Source organism: Neopelma chrysocephalum, unplaced genomic scaffold, assembly GCF_003984885.1.
Source record: "Neopelma chrysocephalum unplaced genomic scaffold, ASM398488v2 Primary Assembly neopelma1_347, whole genome shotgun sequence".
Taxonomy (NCBI): Eukaryota; Metazoa; Chordata; class Aves; order Passeriformes; family Pipridae; genus Neopelma; species Neopelma chrysocephalum.
Genome location: NW_020898011.1, coordinates 278,680 through 296,513, shown reverse-complemented (window position 1 = coordinate 296,513; position 17,834 = coordinate 278,680). Strand labels below are relative to the sequence as shown.

Here is a 17,834-nt window from a genome sequence, read left to right as displayed (position 1 = left end):
GAGTGTGAGAGAATTTCACCTTTAAATTTGCAGAAAGGCTGTGCTTGTGGAGAGAGAGATGCCATCATATTCTGCAAATTACTGCAAGCTGATGAAGCACACTCAAGAAAAGAGACTTTTGTTGTACTTTTAACCCATTTTGTCAAAATTGAGATGTTCAAAACTAACAGAAGATAGTTGCTCTTTGCATGCTGAAAAAAAAAAGCCATTGTATTGCAGGTACCTGAGGTTTGTGTTGCTCAGAAACACAGCTTTGCATTACAAAGGTGTCAGAGTTGTCTGTAGGCCCAAACACAAACACTTTGAGCAAATTAAGAAGTAATTGGGTGAAATTTAATAAGGTGTAAGAGGTAAAACTGGATGGTGTAATGGTATTTCTGGAAATGAATCTGTGAGTTTTAGGCTGGATACAAGGGAGAAATTCTTCCCTGGGAGGGTGGTGAGGCCCTGGCACAGGTTGCCCAGAGAAGCTGTGGCTGCCCCATCCCTGGAAGTGTCCAAGGCCAGGTTGGATGGGGCTCGGAGCAACCTGGGCTAGTGGAAAGTGTCCCTGCCCGTGGCAGGGACTGGGACTGACTGGACTTTAAGGTCCCTTCCAACCCAAACCATTATGGGATTCTGTGATTGACATCTTTGCCTTGCTCCATTAGGCATTTGCTGGAAGAGCAAGAGCTACTAATTGCAGACAGGCTGGATAAAGTTAATTGTGCTTTTCCAGCCCTCCAAACATTCTCTCTGAGTTGTAGCCATCTCATTTCCATACCTGCAGTCCTTTCCTTTTGTGTTGATGTATCTTGGCTTCCAGGCTTCTCTCAACATGCACTGCAAGTGTTCATTGTGTCCCCAGGGGGTTGTACCGTCAGCAGGCCAAGGTCAGTCTCATCAACCTCGCCCAGGACAGGAAACCACCTCCAGAAGCTTCCTTCCAGCTGATAGATGGAATTAGCCTCCAATTACAGCATTCAAAGTCCTCATGCCCAAAGAATCAAAGTGCACAAAACCCCTTTGTTAGTGCATTAGCTGTGGTACCATTCCTTTAAATAAAAAAAACCCTCTATTTTTAGCCTCATGTTGCTGACATATCTCATCACTTTTGATTTGCTTTCTCTTTTCCCTTTTTTTTTTTAAATTTAGTGGTCAGAAGAAGCATGTGCAGCACATCTTACCCAGCGGGATGGATACCAAGCTGCTACTCAAGGACAGTTGAAAGATCAACTCTATCAAGAAATTATCCATTACTTCGACAAGGGCAAGGTAAAAAGGGAAGGAAAAAAGTGCAAATATCTTTCATTGCTTTTCTCTCTAACTTATAAATTAAATAGTAAACATAGTTTGCATCCACTGACCTTCATGAAGCACTTACAGGTTATGATACTAAAAAAAGTCAAAAGAAATCAATGGTACAGTTATAAGTGCCGTGTTAAGGGTAAATATATGTGCATATGATGCCATGGAGTAAATAAAAAAGTGATGCATATAATTTGGGGGGGACCTTTCTGGCAGTTCCAGAAGCTAATGCAATCCTTCAGGTCCCCTTGTTTTCTTTCATGTACACAAATAATTCCCTCAGGGGATGGATGTCTGTGGTTCAATATCATAAATATTCTGAGATGAGAATATTTCATTCCAATTGCATTTTTTAATGCCAAGGGAATTTGCATTTGGCATTGCCTGGTGGGAAGGGGAGAGTGCTGGTGTGAGAGGGGAAGGGGATTAATGTGGTAGACAAGGATGTATCAATGTTTGGGTATTTCCAAAATGTTTAAGTATAAAAGTAAGAATCTCTTTATCACAACATTTCAGAAATATGAACTTGAGTTTTAAAAGTAAACTCTGTTGCATAAATGTAGTGCAAACAGAAATGGTAGAACTGCAATGTGATCCACCCAGCTCGTGTTTTCCAAGTAAGTTTTTAACAGAATCAGGTTAGTGTTTCCATAAACTCATAGAATCATTTTGATAGAAACCATAATTTCTCTCATTTCGATAGAAACTTTGCTTAAAGAGTCAAATTTTATAACTTACCTTAATGCAATATTTAAAAGTTGTTAATAAGTGATGTGCTAAAAGTTGTGATTCTGGACTGGGATAAGCAATGTAAAAATATTAATTGTAGATTGTGATAAAAATTGTCAAAACAGTCACTCTAGAGTGCTGCACGGGTGGCTGAGTGGGGCTGGGGCTGGTGGAGGTGCCTTAGTGCTGGGACAGCATTGGTTTTTCCTGCCTAAAAAACTTTACTAACCCTTTCCCAGTGGATAAGGAGAATCTTGTTAGAATTAGGGTCATCACTGACTTAAAAGTCTATTTTAATATCACGTTCCTCTGTGGAAAGGAAAACCAGAAACCTCATGTTTTTATTTTGTTGTTTTATGTGTTTATGGCTTCCCATTAGTCCTTTATGGTGCTGCTATCAAGGAATTGCTCTTTGAGCACCAGGCCAGTGGATTTGAGCTGGAAGGGAGGAGCTGCAGCATCCTTTACATCTCTGTAGGAACCAGCCTGTCTCAGAACTGTCCCTCCTGTGGCTGGGATGGCACTAACAATGTGTTTACACACACAGCAGGCAAAATACCTCCCCCAGCTCCAGAGACCAGTTAGACCAAGTAATCACTCTTAATTCTGTCACATTTTGCTGCTGGAAATGAGAGAAGGCTCTGCCAGCTTTCAAAAGGAATAGCACTGGAAATGCTGCCTTTGCTTTTTTCCTCGTTGTTGGATTAAGAACGGAATTTTCATCATTCTCAACATTTTTGGTGAACAACCATGTGATTATTGCTCAGGGCCTTGGAGCCCTGAGCTTCCACTGGTCCAGTGGAAGGTGTCCCTGGCAGGGGGTGAAATGAGATGATCTTTAAGGTCCCTTCCAACCCAAACCATTTAGTGGTTTATGATAATTCCCATTCTTTGCATAACTCCAGCCACAGGACTCCTGCGTGATTTTTGTGTGTGTGTGAGGAGATGATTCATTTCCAAAGTGCTCTTTCCTAGTTACAGATAGTCCTTCCCTCATTTTCTGGTCGCTCAAGTTGGTGATAATTTTTCATATTGTTCAATAAAAATTGAAGTAAAAAAATCAATATACACTGAGAATATTCATCTTACATAAATTTTCAAATGTCAGGAAACTCCAAGTGGAGGTTTCCACTGTAGACTGAAGGTAATCCTCTCATTTGGGATGTTCTGACATTAAGTTAAATCGACTCCTTACATTTACCTGTGCAATGTGCAAACGTATTCCAGCAGCTGCTTTAACCATAATCAATAACACACCTGAAATAGTATTTTCTGTGCCTTTTTGGAGGGCTGTGCTGATGCACAAACCAATTTGGGGGCTTTTGTACCATAATCCCCCAGCTTGTCCCTGCCTGGCAATTCACTCCGGGTCGATCCCACCAGTTTGATTTCTTTTCCCATAAAGTTAACAAGAGATGTCAAAGGAAGGTCACTTCACCCTGGACAGCTGTAGAGATACTTCCAGGCTTTTCCAGAAGCTCAGGAGTTTTGTTTTAAAGCTGTGGGACTGTGCCTCCTCTACCCCAACCTGCCTAATGGGAACCTGTGGACATGGGAGGGAAAGAAATCGTGGTGAGAAACATTATCTAGAAGAAAGGAAGGAGAGGGATTTCCTGAAAGGTAACACTTGGTTTTAAATCATTGGCTTTTTGGTTTTTAAAGGATTGTGTAGTTCAGCCTCTCAAAAATCACAATCCCTTTCTCTTAGCAGAGTTATTTCCCAGTGGGAACATATGGTACACTTGTCAAGTGAAGACAAACCATGAGGCTTATTCCCTAAATATTGGCATTCTTGGTGAGGTGGATTTAGAGAAAGGTACAATTCTCCATACACAGACTGGAACAGAGTGAACCTCTCTGTTCTAGGCCACAAATGTTTGAGAAATTCATAATTTAATAATACAGAGTGTGAGCTTGCACTGAAAGCAGGAGGGTGGCACCTTATTTTGGCTGAGAACAAAAACACTGACCCTTACACAAGTATCCCTGTCATTTGTAGTTTGAGATCCAATTAAGGTTCTTCATTTTTATTTCTATTTTTAATCCATTATTATTAGGAAACTTGCTTTTTTACCTATATTTGTCTTTTGGTCCTTAAACCAACCTTCTGTAAAGCTGAAATAAACCTTTAGTGAATGAGCATTTTCAGGTACAACTTCTGCATTTTGCTGTTCTGCTTTATGATTTGATTCCTCATTAGTAATACTTTATTCCCTCCTTTTTCTAAGCTCTTTGCTTCCAAACTGCAAGTTGTTTGTCTGGTCTAGGCATCCTTTTCTCTCCTAGATTATTCTTCTTCACTGCATTGCACTCTCCAGTCTCATTCCATCTCTCTTGGCTTTTGCCCTTAAAAGGCTTATCCTCACGCTTATCCCAGCAGTCAAACCCACCCTTTGAACTGCTCTCAAGTGTTTGCTTTCTCTGTGTTTTCCTGAAGCTTTGTGATTTCCAACAAAGCCCTTAATCCAGGGACTTTACTGAAAATTGGTAGGTTGGGATATCTCAGGGCGAGAAGGAAAAATAGCGACGGCAATAAAGGGATGAGGGAAGGGGTGAAATTTTGCCCGTGTGGAGCAGTTTTAGTCAATGCTAATGAACTCCTGAAGCCAAGGAATACTCAGTGTCAGTGACAAAGATAAGGTGTTATTTTAAACATGTTTCTGTGGTCTCTGGAGCCGCAAAGGAAGCAGCAGCATTGTTACTCCTGCACGGAAAAATGCAGGAACAGCAACATGTCTCAGGTTTGCCGGTGGATGCCGCAGTCTGTAAATCAGGACGTTTTGCTCTGCTCCTTCATAAATTGAAAGTGTTGGTCCCGAGGAGAAAAAAGTAAATAAATGCACACTGCTCATTTATTTCTGCTCCTCCTTCCTCCTCCCCTCCAGAAAAAAACACCTTTCACTGTTTCGCTGCAGCCAGAAAGCACAAAATATTTGAAATTACACAGTAAATGCCACACTTTGGCTTAAAATGCCTGTTCTTTCTGGCTCATGGGATGGCATCAAATGGGTTTTTCTTCCATCAGACAAGAGAGTGGTGAAGTTCACCTGTCTGCCAAAAATGAGCACAAGGCTCCTGGCCAGCTCAGATCCCACGTCAGAGTGTGAGCCCGTCCTGAGGGCTGTGAAGGACAGACAGTCTTTGGAGAGACGTGGTGTCTGAGTGTGTTCCAAATGAATAGAGTTCTTTGTTTAAAGGGTTTCCAAGCTGGCAGAGAAATACTGTGTTTTAGCATTTTATTTAAAATATTAAGCTTGCATGTTGGTTAATTAACACTACCTGAAATTTAATCAGCTTGGAATGTCCCTCACACATCAGAATATCCATGATAATATTCTTATCCCAGACTATTTCATTGCTACTGACCATTAACTCAGCAGGAGCTGAGAAATACCCTGAGATCCTCCTTTGCTGCTGTTAACCTCAAAAACTAAATTGGATGCTGTAGTTCTTTCTAGGCAACAAGCAATCCAGCTTGAAAAATAAATCACCAGGTTTTCCCTAAAAAAAAAATCTCCTTCTGCATCTTCAAAGTCTTTCCCGTAGCAATTTGCAGCTCGTGTCCACACAACTAAATTTGGCTACACACATTTTTCTTATGCTTTCAGTTTAAAAGGAGCATTTTGCTTCCACTATCAGCAGCCTCTCTCTCTGGTCCCCTCTCCAAATAAATTGTTTCTCACATTAATGAGTTGTACCTCGTACAAATCCTGTGTAGTAGCTCCCCGTACGACTCATTTCTCCACAAGACCTGCCATGTCCTGGGCAAACCTGGGAAACCTTCCAAGGCAGGAAATCTGCGAGGCAGCAGATTGGGAGTTACTGACCTTCAAGAATATAGATTTCATTTCTCAGGATCCTGTGCCACAGCCCTGTGCTGTCCTCACCTGAATAAATTGGCTCTGGAGTAAACAGCTGAATTTTTCAGAGGGTTGTGCAGGGGATTTGAGACACACAGTTCCTGTTTCTTTTTGGGATGTTGGAAAAATCACCGGCTTGGGTTTGGTTTGTGGTGATATTAGAAGTGTTGTGGTCAAGCTGCACAAGCAGCCAAGGGAAAAGCCAAGTAGTTCAGGAAACAGCCTCAAGTTGCACCAGGGGAGGTTTAGACTGCATATTAGGGAAAATTTCTTTATGGAAAGGGCTGTCCAGCCCTGGCACAGCCGCCCAGGGCAGTGGTGGAGTCCCCATCCCTGGGGAGATTTAAAAACCATGTGGATGTGGCTCTTGGGGACATGTTTTAGTGGTGGCCTTGGTGGTGCTGGGGGAACAGTTGCACTCAATGGCCTTGGAGGACTCTTCCAACCATAGCAATTCCCTGATTCTATAAACCTATGGACTCGTGGACCTCTGGAGTTCAGGACACTTGACATGGTAGAAATTGAGGTTGTCCTGGAGCCTTCTCTTCTCCAGGTGAACACCCCCAGCTCTCCCAGCCTGTCTGCAGAGCAGAGGTGCTCCAGTCCTTGGAGCCCCACTCCTCTGGCCCCACTCCAGCAGATCCATGCTTGGTTTTGCTGGGCTCCAGGACAACAGTGCAGGTACCAGTGTGGGACAGGCTCTCTGTGGTGTGACCCCGGGGCTGCAGAGCCACAGTGACGTGATGGTGCTCACCCTGAGCAGTACCAGTGTGGCATTCCAGCCCCTTCAGCTCCAATCCTGCCCTCCTCTCTCCCAGAATCCTGTACCTCTTGATGTTCAGGTGCATTAGTTGGTGTTCCATGGCACACAGCCTTAGCACTGAGCTGGGGCTTTGTGTTCCCAGACGTGCTCTGGGAACACGTTGAGATGTCTGTGCTTATCCAGGATTCAGTGGAAGAACTCAGTGAGTTTGTTTACAGTGTCAATGCAAATCTAAAGTGATTTAGGCTTCCATTTATTTCCAGTTTTGTTCAGCTCCAAAGCTGTTTGCCTGAGATAATTTATAAATATTTTCATAATGGAAAATAGAGTAGAAGTGGTTTGGTTTTGGAGAGGGACTGGTTAAATCTGGAACACTCAAGGCAAGGGAAATGATGGTAACACCGTTGTCTTTGAAATGAAAATATGCAAAAGTTATGGATGACTGAAGTTCCAAACAAAATGGCAATCAAAATGAGGAAAGGTTAAGTGATTTTGAAAGGTTTCACTTGCTGACTTACCAAACAACTGAATACTAGTTCAGTTTCTATAATTTGGTGGAATATTGGTCGTCTGAGTCAAAATTAACCCAGTATGTGAAAATGTGCTCCTCTTTCTGCAACTGCGCCTTTACTATTAAATTCGTGTTAATTTTTGTTTAGAAATAAAAATATGTTCTATATCATCATGCTAGATTAGATCCATAATGTGGATAAAAACATTCAGCTCCTTCTATTTGCAAAGATTGCGTTGCAGAGCCCACAGTCTGCCTTGTAATTTCCTGCAGACGTGATCCCTCATTACCGTGATTGTAATTAGTCCTTCTGATGAGTTTTTCACCTTCAAGGCACTTCACAAACATGAGGGAGCTCATGTTCATTCCAGTCCTCTTCCCTGGATAAATAATCTGAACCCTGTTGTAGAAATAAGAGAAATCAAGAGGAGGGGTTGAACATCACAAAAGGTTAATGCAGTACCGGGTTCTGCTCCTCGTGAGCATCCACCGCTTTTTTGTCTTAAATTAGGTCACCACCCAGCCTCTGTTTGCCCCAACATCTGCCCATTCCTTTTTTGTGGGTCTCAAAATCTCCTATTCCCTCACTCAGTCTAGTTTCTAGCCCATATTTTCTCTTTGAGAGCATAAGTCTCTGTCCTTTCTCCCTGCAGTCTCCCATAACTATTTTTCCTTGTGCAGCTCCTCGTCTCCTCCAGCATCAGCAGCTCCCTGCCTCTCCAGGCTGCTGTATTCCAGCCCTTCTCCCTCAGTTTGCCAGGACAATCCTCAGTCCATCCTTTGACCTCCCCTTGAAAATTGGTTCCTTGTTTCCAGGGAGGAGCAGGGATGGAGACCAGTGGGACCCGAGCCACATCTTGTTTTTGTGGCATTGGTGTGTCACACGCGAAGACTTAACAGAGGTTTCAGCCACACTTGGATCCAAATTTCCAATTCCTAGGAAAAAAAGATATTCCAAGTCCCAGTGAGGAGTTTGTGCCACTCAATCAGAGGTAGCTGTGCCCTGCCTGGCTGCTCAGCCTGTGCTGGCAACAGTCTCCATCACTGACAGTCGTATGAACCCCTAATGTTTTACTCTTATTTTTTAATTCAGCATCTAGAATGAGGAATTTTCCTAAAAGTCTTATTTTTTCCAAGTTTTCCTTATATACTAAGAAATGCAATTTCAACTTGCAGATCAAAAGGCAAAATTCACCCAACATTGATTTTGGGCTTTAAATGGTGGGATTTCATGTGTGTGTTTTGGGGGGCTTTTGGGATGTAAAGTATCTCCTATTTACACAGTGCTTTAGAGTGGATGGGATTGAGGGATCTGTATGGGATGGATGCAGGAATCAGTTGTTTGCCTTAAGGTTTCCCCAGGACACCATTCCTCTTCTCTCTCCCCACATCCAGCTCCCACCATCTTTGGAATTTGTGGTGGTTCATCTCAAACTCCTCCTTCCCAAAGGTGGCTGGTTTTGGGGAGCAATGGGGAATTGTGTGTTCAGCCCTTTCCCTCAGCCCTCTTTCATCCAACTGCTTTTTGCTGCTACTGTCCAGGAATCTGGACAGTATTTCACCAGGGCAAGGAATATGTGGCCTGGTGCTGAGAGGAGAATTAGGTGGTGTGGACAGAGGATTTAAATTTCAGATGACAGATAATACAATCTAAATGGATTTATAACTCATTCTGAATCTCATTTTTTTAATAAAGTGAGGTCAGCAATGTCAACCAAATTTCAGCAGCAGAGGCAGATCATCAAGTATGATCTTAGATAGCCTGGTGTGCTAATTTAAGCATATTTTTGGGTTTGAGTGGTTCTTTATCTTTACAGCAGGAAAAAAAATTAAAAATGCACATTTAAAACCATTCTTGCTGCTCCTCATTAAGATTGTTGCCTTCTGAAGAGCTGAAGGATATTGTTAAATTTCTTTGGGTCAGTTGAGATGGCTGCTGAATTTCATGGTTGAAGAACGAGAGGAAGAAGAACCATTGGAAATATAATGAGTATTTGTTCAAAGCAATATCTGCAAATTGCCTGTCCTGTCTAATATAGATTATAGATATTAGAGGGAGAGAGAGGTGATTATGAAGTATAATCAATCAGCAGCATTTATCCAAAGTCCTGTGGGTTTCTTTGTGGACAGGCTGTGTTTACACATTACTGGGTATCTGGTTGGGCTGGCAGGAATCATTTTGTTTCTGAAGCAATTTGATCATTTGACTTGATTTGCATCAAGTAAATTTGCATCCTCTGCCAGGGAAGGTCATGGAGATGTCCTTGAGTGCTGTCACATGGCACATGCAGGACAACGAGGGGATCAGGTCCACCCAGCTTGGGGTTAGGAAAGGCGGGTCCTGCCTGACCAACCTGATCTCCTTCTGTGACAATGGGACCCACCTCATGGATGAGGGAAAGGCCGTGGGATCTGGATGAGGGGATCGAGTGCACCCTCAGTCAGGTCACAGGTGACACCAAGTTGGGTGGAGTGTTGACCTCTGGAGGGCAAGAAGGCTCTGCACAGGGATCTGGACAGGCTGCATCCATGGGTTGAGGCCAATGGTAGGAGGCTCAAAAAGGCCAAGTGCCCTTGGGTCACCACAGCCCCACCCAGTGCTCCAGGCTGGGGCAGAGGGGCTGCAAAACTGCCCAGCAGAAAAGGCCCTGGGGGTGCTGGTGACAGGGGCTGGACATGATCCCAGGTGTGCCCAGGGGCAAGAAGCCAATGGCCCCAGTGCCAGCCATGGTGTGTCACAGCCCAGGGCAGTGACTGTCCCTGTGCTGGCACTGCTGGGCACCTCCAGTGCTGGGGGCAGTTCTGGGCCCCTCCTGACAGGAGAGACATTGAGGGGCTGGAGCATGTCCAGGGAAGGGAATGGAGCTGGGGAAGGGTCTGGAGCACCAGGAGTGGCTGAGGGAGCTGGGGGGGCTCAGCCTGGAGAAAAGGAGGCTCAGGGGGGACCTTCTGGCTCTGCAACTCCCTGACAGGAGGGGGGAGCCAGGGGGGAAGTTGAGCTCTGCTGCCAGGGAACAAGGGACAGGATGAGAGGAAATGGCCTCGAACTGTGCCGGGGAGGGTCAGATTGGATATTGAGAAAATTTCTTCGTGAAAAGGGCTGTCCAAGTCTGGCACAGCTGCCCAGGGCAGAGGTGGAGTCCCAGTCCCTGGACGGATTTAAAAGCCGTGTGGATGTGGCACCTGGGGACATGTTTTAGTGGTGGCCTTGGTAGTGCTGGGGGAACGGTTGAACTCAAGGTTCTGTGAGACCTTTTCCAACCTAAACAATCCCTGATTCTGTGATTCTCTCAGCACAGACGTGTCTAGCTCTGCCACAGCTCTTTGGCACATCGGATGCGCAGTGTTTTCAGGCGTGCGGCACGATGCATTTTGTGTGTTTTATTCAGATTTGGTTTATTCTAATGTTGTTGTTTAACCAAGGTATGTAATTCAGTTTATTGTTGTTTTTTGTGATTTTTTTTCCCTGACAGATGTGGGAAGAGGCCATTGCCTTGGGTAAAGAACTTGCAGAACAGTATGAAAATGAAATGTTTGATTATGAACAACTCAGTGAACTACTGGTAGGTTTTTTTAATGACATAGACACTGCAATAATTTGTTCAGAGTTGAATTCTTAAGCTTGTAAAATTATATCAAAAATCCTATAGTTATGACAGTAAAACACAGAAACAATGCCAGTTTTGGCTTTGTTGGACCAATGTTGATTAACTGGCTACCACTGGAGTGCCTGAAAAAGATTGAATTTATTTTTTTTAGCTGAAAGAAAAATATTTCGGTAATGTTAAGCTGATTTATTTGGGGTATAAAAGGAAATTTGGAATTTAAATATAAATGGGAACATGAAAAAATCCCCATTCTCTCTCAAGTGTCTTTCCATATTCACATTTCTTTTTTTAGGTATGAATAATCCCCAAGCATTCATGTCTAGAGTCAGTTATTTTTGCCCTGATGTTACCCATTCATTATGCCTGCACCATTTTTTTTTCTCCTGTTCTCTTCCAAAGAGATAAATGGCAGCTGTCACTGTCCCTCCTAAATGTCCCAACCATTTCCGTGGGAGCTGGAACATGATTCCAGCTTGGTTCTGAAAATGCTCAACGTTCAGGTTTTTGATACGTTTTACCTTTGCACTTAGAGTATATTTTCCTTAAATTCTTTGAACTGTTTATCTGCTTCCTTTATCCCAGTCTGTCTGAGCTGGGCATTCATCTGGTGTTGACATGATTTAAGCAGCCCAACCAGGAACTCAGCCCCACACAGCCCCAACTCACTCACTCCTGGTGGGATGGGGGAGAGAATCAGAGGAGTTAAGTGAGAATAAATAAATAATGAAATGGCTTGGATGAAGACAGTTTAATAGGGAAAACAGTGAGTTCATTCCCCACTTCCCATGGGCAGACCATCCATCCATCCCCAGGAAAGCAGGGCTCTATTACACATAATGGTGACTTGGGAGGACAAATGGCATCACTCTGAAGATCCCCCTGTTCCTTCCTCTTCCCACAGCTCTACGTGCTCAGCATGACACCACATGCTCTGGGATATCCCTGGGGTCAGTTGGGATCAGCTGTCCTGGCTGTGTCCCTTCCCAACTCCTTGTGCACCCCCAGCCTCTCCCTGGTGGGCTGAGGAGAAGGAAAGGCCTTGTCTCTGTGCAAGCCCTGCTCAGCCATAACAGAAACATCCCTGTGTTATCCACCCTGTTCCCTGCACAAATCCAAACCACAGCTCCACACCAGCTACCGAGAAGAAAATTAACTCTACCCCAGCCAAAGTCAGCCCAGATGACTCAGAGCCATCTCCCCAGAAGTATCTCCATCCCCATCTCCCCAGAAGTATCTCCATCCCCATCTCCCCAGAATCTCCACTATTCTGTGCCCTACACTGTTGTCCTAGGGATTTGTTCAATAGAGAATATTCATTTTAGTATGAAAGGAATTTGGTACAGATTGTTCCTCAGCTAGAGATGATTGTCATGTGTCAGAAATGATTATTCACCAGGGGGTAGCTACTCTCCGAGTCCCTCAGTTTTAATTTTCCATCTCCGTTATGCTTGAACATGGGAACATGAACAGTTTGTCACAGAGGCAGCTACTCTTTCATTATCCTGTATCCATTTTGGAGGAGAAGTTGGAATTAACACTTTATTCATTGTAGCTGATGGCCAGTGATCACAGAGTGATAGAGTGGTTTGGGTTGGAAGGGACCTTAAAGCTCGTCTCATTCCAGCCCCTGCCATGGGCAGGGACACCTTCCACTAGCCCAGGTTGCTCCAATCCCTGTCCAACCTGGCCTTGGACACTTCCAGGAATGGGGCATAATACCAAGTTATGTATTTTTCACCATTTCTCTTGCATAGTAAATACATCAGTGTTTAAGTGACATAATTCCAGGCAATGGTTTAAACCAGGTATGGATGTGGAGTTTCTCCCTCTTAGAAAAGGGGAAACCCGGAACTTCCAATCCTCACACCAGACAGCTGAGTTTATCTGCTCTTTATTTATCGTTATCAGTGAGGAGAAATTTAGAGAGATGTCACAAAAATTAGCCCTGATGTGCTTTGGGCATTCATCCCTCATAATGCAAAGATCAAATTCATGCTTCTGAGTGAGTCAGGTCTCACATACCCCATCAGCTTTTCTTATTGCTGCTGCTGAATAGCTCTTTTTTTTCTCCCCACAATAAAATTTAGAAGTTTTTTGTTCTTTCTGTTCTCCCTCTTGTCTCTTTTATTCAAGCAATATTAAATATCAGACTCTAAGACAATTGACAAATGACAAAATAGTTTTGCTACAGATGAGCTCAGAAATACACAGCAGATCTGGGTCTTTGTAGTCTTCTTGCCATTTAATGTTATCTGTTGTGTGGGAGCAGCAATAAACCTCCCCCCAAATAAGGAGTCATTCTCTTTACAGAAATAATAGACTAAAAATAAGTTGATGAACAGATCTTGTGAAGCTGCTCGTTTGTTATTATTTCATCATTTGAGATGAAGAAGTATCGGTGTCCCAAACAGATGGCGTCTGACACGCGTGTGTTTATCCCAAAATTTACATTTTCCTGCAGTTCTCAACTGCCTGCTTTCCATATGCAAATTAAGAGTTGTAAATATGGAAGAGAAGTAGTAGAAAAATTTAATGAGATGTAAGAGCCCCAAAGTGACAAGTCAGCACCGTGGAGATGAGCTTTGGTGTACTTGGCTTTATTGTTCCGGTGTTTCGGCATTGGAGGTGTCACAACTGGGAATTTAGATTGCCTTGCAAATTCTTGGCCTTTATTGCAAGTGAAACATTGGATATGGAGCAAGGAGGTTCATCAGTATGGAGATATTGGATATAGAATGATAGGGTTCACCAAGATGAGGTTCATCAAAATGGAGATATCAGATATGAACAGTCAGGTTCATCAAGCTGAGTATAAAAATGATGGCTCCAGAGTCTGGTATTTCAAAATGTCACCATGTATCTGATAAAGTGGTGAGGAAAAAGAGGCAGGGGAAACATACATCTTCAGTTTAGAGATGCACATAAAACAGATCCAGATCTTAAGTGTAAGGAATCTCCCTAAAGTTCAGGCCATTTAAAATTCCTTCTGTTTACTTTGCAGAGAAAGCAAGCCCAGTTCTATGAAAACATTGTGAAAGTGATAAGACCAAAACCAGACTATTTTGCTGTTGGATACTATGGCCAGGGATTCCCAACATTCATAAGGGTAAGTGTCCACTTTTTTCCATAGAGGTCAACAAGGTTTCTTGCTCTGGAAATTTCTCTTGGTTGTGGAGAAAACTGTCTGACACTGACAGTTGTTTTTAGATGTATAAAACAAGCCCTGTTTTTTCTTTTCCAGTTTCTAATACAGAATAGTTGAATTTTAGTAGAGATTTTTTTTTTCTTCAGTCATATCCAATACTTTCTTCAGGTTATCACTAGAAATTAAGATACATCACCCAGTCCATCACTCAGGGTCATAACCAGCACCATCTGAAATGGTGACATTCTTGCCTGATAGGTTTTGTGTATATATATATATATATATATATATACACACCCATATGTATATATGGGTATGGTAGAGAAGCCTACCTATGTGTATATATATATATATATACACATATATACACACACACACACACATATATAGATATAGATATAGATATACCCATATATATATATACCCATATATATATGTGTATGGTAGAGAAGCATTTGTATGTGACCCTGTTTTCATGTCAGAGTCCTTTCCAATATAGTCACTAAAATGAAGTTGACTATCAGAGGTGTGTGAAACCTTAAATTACAATCTTTTATCATTAATTTGCCTGTGTCATGTGTCAATTTAAAACATATGTCACTTGGTTGATGCCAGGAATGTAGTTTTAGTGGCATTTTAGATTTTTTCCCACTAAAATCAGGGTTTTTATGGGTTGAATTAGTGGCTAATAAGAGTGGGGATTTAACATTTCTGAATTGCATCTGTATCATGATCCTCTGGCAGTTGGTGAATGGGAATCACCCGTTAGTTATTTACTCAACTTTTCTGGGCAACCTGTGCCAGGGCCTCACCACCCTCACAGGGAAGAATTTCTTCCCAATATCCCATCTAATCCTGTGCTCTGTCAGGAGCACAAAGCACAACCTTCCCTTTAATTGCTGTGATCAACAGCCAACAGGAGACCAGGCAGAGCAGTGTTAGTCTGATATATTAATATTAAACTGCTTTTTCTCCTCACAACTGAATGGGGGCTTTGTAAGTTCAGGAAGATACTTATAAGAGCCTTGTGGATTGGTCAGCTTATAATAAATGAGCAATAAAACCCCTGAAAAACAAGCTATTAAGTGCCTTGCTAATTGAGAAAATCGTAAATTCAAGCTTTTCCTTCTATTCCAATATTCCCTGTGAATTACAAGTGTATATACATGAATTACATTTATATGGAAACTTCTTAGGCATCTGTTATTACCATCTTTTCCCAATTTGAGAGTATTCTTTCATCTGCTGAGCATTTCAAAAGGCACCATTGCAGAATTAAATCCAACTGGGCAAATGGAAGCTATTCCAGGTTTCTACCCCGAGTCATAACACCCTTTTTTATTAAGTGCTGTATAATTTTTTCACCAAGTGCTCACTTTGAGATGAATAATGAGGTTAAGCATATTCAGATGCAAATTTTATCCAAACTTACTTTAATATGTTTGATCAGTTAAAAATGTGCATCATCTTTTGCGTTTTTCTTTCGAATTGAATTAAATCAGTGTATAAAGGGATTGTGTAAATATATCTTAATTTTCTTTATTGTTAAAGAAAAAAAACAATACTTATGAATAGAAAACACCTAATTTTAAAGTTATACTGTGTGCAGACAACTTAGCAAAAGAAGAAAAATGGCAAAAATCTAATACACAAATATAGAGTCTGTATCAGTCTTTCTAAAAGAGTCGTTATTTTTGGATCTTCCTCCTCAAATTGGCATCGTTTTATGTTTATATTTTTCTCTGCTAGTCTTGCTTGCTCACTTCAGTGCTTTTTAATATTTTTTATGTATGTAAAGCCTAATTCTGTGCCTGCATTCCACCATTAGCTGAGGAAGATGAAGGAGAGGAATTACAGAGGGAGGTCTGGGATTTGGTAGAAATAATTTGTCTGAATATATTTTCATTGGCCACCAATTTTATAGCTTCTTGAGATCACGTTTTAGTTGATTTTAGTGTGGTTTATACATATACCTAAAGGTAAGTGTGTGCTTAATGATCTCAGCACTGAATTGGAGGCAAGAAAAGCCATTTGTGCTTTACTGAGCCGGCATAAAATATTTGTAAACTATTGATTATAGCACAGTGTGGGGAATGGGAAATTCCTCGCTTAACAGCGTTGGAGTCAGCGCTTCTGGGATCCCAGGTCCTTACTGAGGCTGCTGGTTTTAGCAGGATTTAATGTGTCAACTTGTTTCCAGAACAAAGTGTTCATTTACCGGGGCAAGGAGTACGAGCGACGGGAGGACTTTGAGGCGAGGCTCTTGACTCAGTTCCCCAACGCGGAGAAGATGAAGACGACGTCACCGCCGGGCGATGACATCAAAAACTCCTCTGGCCAGTGTATCCTTGGGCTGCACACTGGGTACAGCTGTGTGGCCAACAGCACAGGGCAGGGATTTGTGGCCCGAGAGAGCAGGAGGTGGATGTGTTTCTGCCCTTCTGGGTGACCTGGAAGTCCTGGTCAGCGGCCAGTTGTCCGCGAGTCAGCAGTGCCCTGGCAGCCAGGAGGGCCAACCCTGTCCTTGGGGGCATCAGGGACAGCATCGCCAGCTGGGCCAGGGAGGGGATTGTCCCTCTCTACTCTGCCCTGGAGCAGCCTCATCTGGAATATTGGGGCAGTTTGGGGTGTCACAATGGAAGGAAGATATTGAGCCATTAGGGAGTGTTCAAAAGAGGGCGATGAAGATGCTGAAGGTCCTTGATTTGAAGCTGTTTGAGGACACTGAGGGTACTTGGTGTGTTCAGCTGGAGAAGAGGAGACCGAGGGGAGACCTCATTGCAATTACAACTTCCTTAGGAGGGGCAGGCACTGATCTCTGCTCTGTGGGGACCAGGCACAGGACCCAGGGAATGGCCTGAAGTTGTGTCAGGGCAGGTTTAAGTTGGATCTCAGGGAAAGGTTCTTCCCCCAGAGGGTGGTTGGGCACTGACCAGGCTCCCCAGGGCAGTGGGCACAGCCCCAAGGCTGACAGAGCTCAAAGAGCATTTGGATGATGCTCTCAGGCACATGGTGTGACCCCTGGGGATGGTCCTGTGCAGGGCTAAGGGTTGGACTTGATGATCCTTGTGGGTCCCTTCCAACTCAGCATATTCTGTGATTCTGTGTAATACATGAATTTTGCTGTTCTGTCCTTTTTTTTTTGTGTTCCTGTTGAGCTGCTTGTTCTGTGTGACTTAAATTCACTTTTTACTTCTTAACTCCCAAGTTCAGATATTCAGTGCTTTACTGTAAAGCCAAAACTGGATTTACCATCTAAATTTCACAGGCCGGTGTCAGAGCAAATCATGAGGTGAGTTTGGGGTGGTTTTGTGATTTTATCAGTCTCCTTTATAACAAACTGGTTCTTGCTGTATAATGAATCTGTACAAAGCCAAGGAGGGTGGTAATGGTGAGGACATTTCATGATAATTCTTAATATTGGTAGAGATTCCATCCAACCCACTGGAAAACAGTGATCCCATAAGCATTTTATATCTCTGCATAAGCTTTTTCTAATATAGAGTTTAGTAGCAATTCCTAAACAGGGAGTGTTTGATTTTCATTGTGCTTTTGGGAGTTGGAACTAGATGGTCTTTAAGGTCCCTCCCAACCCAAACCATTCTGTGATTCCATGATTCTTTTCCTTTTTTCCAGTTTCTACAGGGTGAATGAAGTCCAACGTTTTGAGTATTCGCGTCCCGTTCGAAAAGGAGAGAAAAACCCAGACAACGAATTTGCGGTAAAAAATATTAAAGAAAATAGACTAAACTTTGGGTTGGAGTGTTTGTTCTCCTCTGTTTTGAGCACCTGAAACATTCATTATCTTTTGGTTTTTGAAAAATAAATTCTACGTTTAAAGTGATTATTTTTCCTAGAAGTTCAGTTAAACCTAATTGTCATGTTCTGTTTTATACCAATAGGAAAAAAATGGGCAAAGCTGTATTTACAG

At 42.7% G+C, this 17,834-nt stretch overlaps 1 protein-coding gene across 2 annotated transcripts in view; it reads left to right on the top strand.

Annotated features, from left to right (window-relative positions):
• The window catches only part of DOCK1 (dedicator of cytokinesis 1), a 280,931-nt gene that overhangs the window by 229,735 nt on the left and 33,362 nt on the right, over positions 1-17,834 (top strand). For both annotated transcript variants that reach the window (XM_027705622.1, XM_027705621.1), the window contains exons 38-43: positions 1,135-1,254; positions 10,624-10,713; positions 13,760-13,864; positions 16,104-16,245; positions 17,117-17,195; positions 17,540-17,624. In XM_027705622.1, the coding sequence (XP_027561423.1) occupies positions 1,135-1,254; positions 10,624-10,713; positions 13,760-13,864; positions 16,104-16,245; positions 17,117-17,195; positions 17,540-17,624 (621 nt within the window). The remainder of the gene's footprint in view (positions 1-1,134; positions 1,255-10,623; positions 10,714-13,759; positions 13,865-16,103; positions 16,246-17,116; positions 17,196-17,539; positions 17,625-17,834) is intronic.